The sequence below is a fragment of the Nanorana parkeri genome, unplaced genomic scaffold, assembly GCF_000935625.1.
Source record: "Nanorana parkeri isolate BGI_ZX_2015 unplaced genomic scaffold, ASM93562v1 scaffold1792, whole genome shotgun sequence".
Classification (NCBI taxonomy): Eukaryota; Metazoa; Chordata; class Amphibia; order Anura; family Dicroglossidae; genus Nanorana; species Nanorana parkeri.
In genome coordinates, this window is record NW_017308060.1 from 119,557 (window position 1) to 127,224 (window position 7,668).

The 7,668-nt window shown below is 47.3% G+C and overlaps 1 protein-coding gene across 1 annotated transcript in view; it reads left to right on the forward strand.

Moving 5' to 3' along the window:
• Nucleotides 1–1,548: 1,548 nt before the first annotated feature.
• The window catches only part of OS9 (OS9, endoplasmic reticulum lectin), a 50,423-nt gene continuing 44,303 nt past the window's right edge, over nucleotides 1,549–7,668 (forward strand). The window contains exon 1 of the mRNA XM_018571611.1: nucleotides 1,549–1,740. Coding sequence (XP_018427113.1) covers nucleotides 1,588–1,740 — 153 coding nt within the window. The 5' untranslated portion in view covers nucleotides 1,549–1,587. The remainder of the gene's footprint in view (nucleotides 1,741–7,668) is intronic.

Consider the following 7,668-nt stretch of genomic DNA (forward strand, 5'->3'; position numbering starts at 1 on the left):
ATCAGCCTTTCTCAACCAGAGTGCTGTGGCACCCTGGGGTGCCTTCTGGTTTTGTCAGGGTGCCTTCACATTTTTGCTAAATCCGGAGGGGGAGCTTCTGATGTGAAAAAGAGGGAATTCTGATGTGAAGGGAGGGACTCTGACGTGAAGGGGGGCAATTGATATGAAAGGGAGGGACTCTGATGTGAAGGGGTGCATTTAATATAACATGGAGGGACTCTGATGCTAAGCGGGGCATTTGATTGGAAAGGAAGGGACTCTGATGTGAGGGTAGGTATTGTATATGAAAGGGAGGGATTCTGATGTGAATGTAAAGGGGGGCAATTGATATGAAAAGTATGGACTCTGGGTTGAAGGGGGACACTTGATGTGAAAATAAGGGACTCTGATGTGAAGGGGGCATTTGATATGAAAGGCAGGGACACTGATGTGAATGGGGGAGGCATTTGATATGAGGAGGGACTCTAACGTGAAGGGGGGCATTTGATGTGAAAAGGAGGGACTCTGATTTGAAGGGGGCATTTGATATGAAAGGCAGGGACACTGATGTGAATGGGGGAGGCATTTGATATGAGGAGGTACTCTAATGTAAAAGGGGGCATTTGATATAAAAAGTATGGACTTTGAATTGAAAAGGGGGCACTTGATGTGAAAAGGGGGACTCTGATTTGAAGGGGGGCATTTGATATGAGGAGGGACTCTGATGTGAAGGGGGGCATTTGATGTGAAAAGGAGGGACTCTGATTTGAAGGGGGCATTTGATGTGAAAGGGAGGGAGTCTGATGTGAAGGGGGGCATTTGATATGAAAGGCAGGGACTCTGATGTGAATGGGGGAGGCATTTGATATGAGGAGGGACACTAACGTGATGGGGGGCATTTCATGTGAAAAGGAGGGACTCTGATTTGAAGGGGGGCATTTGATATGAGGAGGGACACTAACGTGATGGGGGGCATTTCATGTGAAAAGGAGGGACTCTGATTTGAAGGGGGGCATTTGATATGAAAGGGAGGGACTCTGATGTGAAGGGGGGCAATTGATCTAAAAGGGAGGGACTGTAATGTGTTGTTTTGTACAGATGATTTTGCATACTTTTAAAAGGCACTGAAAAAGGTTGAGAAAACTGGTCTAAATGATTCGTAAAACTAAACATAGATTTTCAATGATTCTCCCAAAAACCCCGGCTACTGCCTGACTGGACCAAGCAGGACACACATGGTTAACAATAGCTGTGCCGGAGGCCTCTGATTGGGTCAGCTCATCATTGATTTTACCCAATCGCAGCCATTCTGTGAGCAAGCCAAAATAAGGCCATGCCGGCAGCGCTTTAGCCAATCAGCAGTAACAGAGTGGAGTGAGTGGCAGATCTTCCACCAACAGAGTTACAGCTCCGTACAAGAATTAGGCTCTGTGGGTGGGGCGATCGATTAGGAAGTAAGCAGAAAGAGGCGAGAAATGAAAGGCAGTTTTTTGAACCAATAAGCGACTCGGCTGTCAGTGTGTTAGCCAATCGGCATAAAGCAGGTGTAAAGAGGCGGTGTGTGGGAGTTCGGAGGAAGGTGCGTGTTGTTGTGCGAGGGGAGAGAAGATGGCGGTGCCCGGGCAATGGGCTCAGCTTTGCCTGGCTCTGTGGGTGTTGTGTGGACTCACATCGGCGTCATTGGGTTTCCTGAACCTGGAGGAGCTGACGGAGATGAAGTACGGGATAGAGATCCTGTCAGAACCGGTGATAAAGGGACAGGTAATGGAGAGTCGGGGGCAGCAGCTGTTACCTGAGTATAGCGGACTGTGTGTCACCTGTCATCACCGTGTCCCCACATTGCAGACACTACTTCCTGCATTGCAGTCACACGGGGGTGGGGGTTGTAGTATGGTTTGCAGAGGACTTCACACCGGCTGCTCTTGTAGAATGGGGAGATCTCCACATATGGAGGACTGCGCTGAGGGGGATTTGCCTCTTGGACCAGTACAAATATCATGTTGCAGCTGGGTCCCCAGTCAGTGACCTGTGCTTGGTGTTGTATCATCTGTTCCTTATTCACACCTGGGATCCCATTCCCAGTGCCTGGTGGGAACTCCTCCGGTATTCATTTCATAGAAAATGTGACCTAATGCTGAGAGATCTGCAAAGAAAGGCCATGTCGGAAGATACACCCCCATGTGTTATGCTTATTTGTTAGAGCTGAAGTTTAATATATTTTGCTTTCCCAGGTCCTGCCCATTTTTAAATGAAATATTTCTGTTTTAATTGCAGCCCTAATTTTATACTCCCTGATGTCATCACTGGGTCTCTGTGCTACTTTATGCAATGCAGACAGATAAGGCATGGTGGGAAAGGGTGGCTTGGTGTTGAACATTACTTCCTGTACTCAACAGCAGGGGTGTTGCTAGGATCGTGAAAGATAAGGGTGGCACAGTGTGCTAGCATGTTGCAGTGAACAGTGTGTGTGGCTGCACTGCACTGGCAGTGGGAGGGGCTTACTTTAAGGATGAGTTCACTTTTTCACAGAAAATGTGAACTAACTCGCTCTCCAGAGTATGTAATGTACACTGTACGCTACAAACTCCTGACTGCTGTGATCTGTATGCTCCGTCCTATGTTGCATTGTCCTGCCCACTACCCCGTATACTGTGCTATTCACAGGGCTTGAAAAATCCGCTCGTCTGTGACGAGAGGACGGTGGAGCCCGACGAGCAGCTTCCCGGCCGGCCATTGTAATTACACGGCTGGCCGGGAGCTTTACATTCAGCTGTTACTGCCGGTCCCGAGATCCGCTGTGCCCAACGCGGCCGGGACCGGCATGAGTCTGTGACGGGAGAGCAGAATACGATCTCCCTTTTGATCTTCTCTCAGTACCGGAATGCAGGAAGTGATGTATATTACATCACTTCCTGCATTCAGTGTCACTCTCCAGCTAGAGAAGCTGATGAAGCCGATCTCTGCTTCATCAGCTTCTCTGGGCGTCCCTAGGTGACATTAGGGGTCTTGGAGACCCCTGATGTCTCCATAAAGAGGACCTGTCATGTAAATTGGCAATCACATAGGGTGCTTCTTAGCCCCCCATGTAATAGCAATAAAGTTGTGTGTTAAAAAAAAAGTAATACAAAAATTAAAGAATCATAAAAAATAAAGAAGCGTAAACATTTTTTTTTAAAGAAAACAACATTTTTCTAAGTCTCCGCCCCCCCACATATGTGCGAAAACGACGATTGCGCATATTGTGCCGCACATGTTACATATCGCTGCAAACGTCGGAGTGAGAGCAATAATTTTAGGGCCGTTAATCACTGATGACACTAAACTGATGAGCAGTAAAAGCGTTTTAAGCGTCGCCTATGGGCGTTTTTGAGGGCGTACACAATTTTAAGGCTTGACATGTTTGGTGTCTATTTACCCGACGTGACCCCGACTTTTATGTTTTACCAAAAATATGGGTAAGAATAAATGTTTTATAACATAACAACATAAGGAAACTTTATTTTTATTTTTTTTTACATTTACGGTACTTTTTTCATTGTACTTTTTTCATCACCTTCCCCCCAGTGGTGATTATATACCACCAAAAGAAAGCTCTATCTGTCCCCTAAAAATGTTAACATAAATTGCAAGGCTATAGTCCGCTCATGCTGACTGGTGACATTTTCGACTGACTGGTGAAACACCCTAACATTTTTCAAGCCCTGGCTATTCATAATATAATCCTGACCCCCTGCTCTCTTTACACCGGTCTGTGTATATTAAATGCTCCCTGTAAGCTGTGCCGTGCATTACATACTGCTAGCTGCTAAACTTGGTAAGCATTGATGTCATTTGCACACTCCTTACTGCTGAGTGGTCAGGCTTATGTAATTTATAGCCCCGTGTACAGAGTGAGGGGGTCAGGATTAGGTAACATATAGCCCCGTGTACAGAGTGAGGGGGTCAGGATTATGTAACGTATAGCCCCATGTACAGAGTGTGAGGGTCAGGATTAGGTAACATATGGCCCCGTGTACAGAGTGTGAGGGTCAGGATTATGTAACGTATAGCCCGTGTACAGAGTGTGAGGGTCAGGATTAGGTAACATATAGCCCCGTGTACAGAGTGAGGGGGTCAGGATTATGTTACTTATAGCCCGTGTACAGAGTGAGAGGGTCAAGATTAGGTAACATATAGCCCCGTGTACAGAGTGAGAGGGTCAGGATTATGTAACGTATAGCCCCGTGTACAGAGTGAGAGGGTCAGGATTAGGTAACATATAGCCCCGTGTACAGAGTGAGGGGGTCAGGATTAGGTAATGTATAGCCCCGCGTACAGAGTGAGGGGGTCAGGATTATGTAACGTATAGCCCTGTGTACAGAGTGAGGGGGCCAGGATTATGTAACGTATAGCCCTGTGTACAGAGAGAGGGGGTCAGGCTTATGTAACCTATAGCCCTGTGTACAGAGAGAGGGGGTCAGGCTTATGTAACCTATAGCCCTGTGTACAGAGAGAGGGGGTCAGGCTTATGTAACCTATAGCCCTGTGTACAGAGAGAGGGGGTCAGGCTTATGTAACCTATAGCCCTGTGTACAGAGAGAGGGGGTCAGGCTTATGTAACCTATAGCCCTGTGTACAGAGAGAGGGGGTCAGGCTTATGTAACCTATAGCCCTGTGTACAGAGAGAGGGGGTCAGGCTTATGTAACCTATAGCCCTGTGTACAGAGAGAGGGGGTCAGGCTTATGTAACCTATAGCCCTGTGTACAGAGAGAGGGGGTCAGGCTTATGTAACCTATAGCCCTGTGTACAGAGAGAGGGGGTCAGGCTTATGTAACCTATAGCCCTGTGTACAGAGAGAGGGGGTCAGGCTTATGTAACCTATAGCCCTGTGTACAGAGTGAGGGGGTCAGGATTAGGTAACATATAGCCCCGCGTACAGAGTGAGAGGGTAAGGATTATGTAATTTATAGCCCTGTGTACAGAGTGAGGGGGTCAGGCTTATGTAACCTATAGCCCTGTGTACAGAGTGAGGGGGTCAGGATTAGGTAATGCATAGACCCGTGTACAGAGTGAGGGGGTCAGGATTAGGTAGCGTATAGCCCTGTGTACAGAGTGAGGGGGTCAGGATTAGGTAATGTATAGCCCTGTGTACAGAGTGAGGGGGGTCAGGATTAGGTAACGTAGAGCCCCTTGTACAGAGTGAGAGGGTCAGGATTAGGTAACATATAGCCCCGCGTACAGAGTGAGAGGGTCAGGATTAGGTAACATATAGCCCCGCGTACAGAGTGAGAGGGTCAGGATTAGGTAACATATAGCCCCGCGTACAGAGTGAGAGGGTCAGGATTAGGTAACATATAGCCCCGCGTACAGAGTGAGAGGGTCAGGATTAGGTAACATATAGCCCCGCGTACAGAGTGAGAGGGTCAGGATTAGGTAACATATAGCCCCGCGTACAGAGTGAGAGGGTCAGGATTAGGTAACATATAGCCCCGCGTACAGAGTGAGAGGGTCAGGATTAGGTAACATATAGCCCCGCGTACAGAGTGAGAGGGTCAGGATTAGGTAACATATAGCCCCGCGTACAGAGTGAGAGGGTCAGGATTAGGTAACATATAGCCCCGCGTACAGAGTGAGAGGGTCAGGATTAGGTAACATATAGCCCCGCGTACAGAGTGAGAGGGTCAGGATTATGTAACGTACACTCACCGGCCACTTTATTGGGTACACCTGTTCAATTGCTTGTCACACAAATTGCTAATCAGCCAATCTCATTGGAAACAACTCAATGCATTTAGGCCTCTAGACGTGGTGAAAATGACTTGCTGAAGTTCAAACTGAGCATCAGAATGGGGAAGAAAAGAGAAAATATCCAGTGAGCAGCAGCTCTCTGGGCTAGAATACCCTGTTGATGTCAGAGGTCAGAGGAGAATGGGCAGACTGGTTCGAGATGATAGAAAGGCAACTGTGACTCAAATAACCACTCGTTAACACCCAAGGCATGCAGAATACCATCTCTGAACGCACAACACGTCCAACCTTGAAGCAGATGAGCTACAGCAGCAGAAGACCACGGCGGGTGCCACTCCTGTCAGCTAAGAACAGGAATTAGATAATGTATAGCCCTGTGTACAGAGTGAGGGGGGGTCAGGATTAGGTAGCATATAGCCCCGCGTACAGAGTGAGGGGATCTGGATTAGGTAACGTATAGCCCCGTGTACAGAGTGAGGGGATCAGGATTAGGTAACGTATAGCCCCGTGTACAGGGTGAGGGGGTCAGGATTAGGTAACATATAGCCCCGTGTACAGGGTGAGGGGGTCAGGATTAGGTAACATAAAGCCCCGTGTACAGAGTGAGGGGGCCAGGATTATGTAACGTATAACCCCGTGTACAGAGTGAGAGGTTCAGGATTAGGTACTGTATAGCCCCGTGTACAGAGTGAGGGGGTCAGGATTAGGTAAAGTATAGCCCCGTGTACAGAGTGAGGGGGTCAGAATTAGGCTAAACTTACAATTGTGGTAACCAAGCTCCCTGCTCACACTGTTCTAATGCAGAGGCTTTTGGTGCTGAAGAACGCAGGCACCAACGTTTCCAGATCTGTCAATCTTTTATGTCACTCCTACTGACCTCAGCGTCACTACTGTGTCTTGACTTCCACTTTAGGGCAGCAAAATGGGCTGAAGGGCACAGTGGGTTCTATTGTTTTAGATTGTCTTTTATAAGAGCTCTACGCGGTAACATCTAATCATTTGGAATTCAATGAACAGACACTTGGATTATTCTTCCATCAATTTAAAAGCAAATCCGATATTTGGTGCTCGTAAAGCAGATTCCCTGTTACTGCTCAAAATAGTACTATAACCTCCCATTAAAAAATGTGCTCCTGGACTTCATTAGATGCAAAACAGAAAAATGGTCACCAGCACTCCAGCTTTTCTTCAAAACGAAATCCCTTTATTCATTCATGCAGGTCATATCATCATATCATGTATCTTGTCAATCAGCGCCTGGCCAAACCTAGTCCTGCCCACTGTTTTCTGGATTGAGGGTGCTGCTTCTGTTGCCGAAACCCTCCCAATGTGATCTGCAGTGTCTGGCTGGAAGGGGGAGAATGTGTGACAGAAATGAAGGAGGATTTGGCTCTGTCAGGGAAGGTAAAAGAAAGATTCCCTTACATTATGAGGCTTGTGGATCTCGCAGTAATTGGATTTAGTACCTTTTTAGGCTGTTATACAGGAGCCTTTGGTTGTATTTTAATGGCTAGTCCACACACACCAGATGCAGGGCTGCCCAGCACAGTGTCAATGCATAGACCAGGCAGTTTGCCTCGTTTCCTATCAAAACACTTCACAACACTATTGTGGTGCTGCATGCTGAAAGACAAGTACTGCATGCTGTGCTTTTTTCACCGCAGTGTGTCGCAGCACACGGGCCTGCGTCGCAGCACACGGGGGTGAATTCAACTGAATTCAACTAAATGATACTTGGTGACATTTCATTGTTTAGGAAAAAAAAGGTAAACCTTGCATTGCACTTACATCAGTCCCAGCTTTTGTAGTGGCGCACACCAGCAGTAATGCACATGGGAACGGACCGTAAAATGCATGAATGGGGAGAGAAGGGTAATATTCATGTTGTCTGGGGAGAGAAATAGAAAAGCCAAGAAAGTGCCGATTCCATGCAGTGCTAGTTTTCTGCAAGTGTGATCATT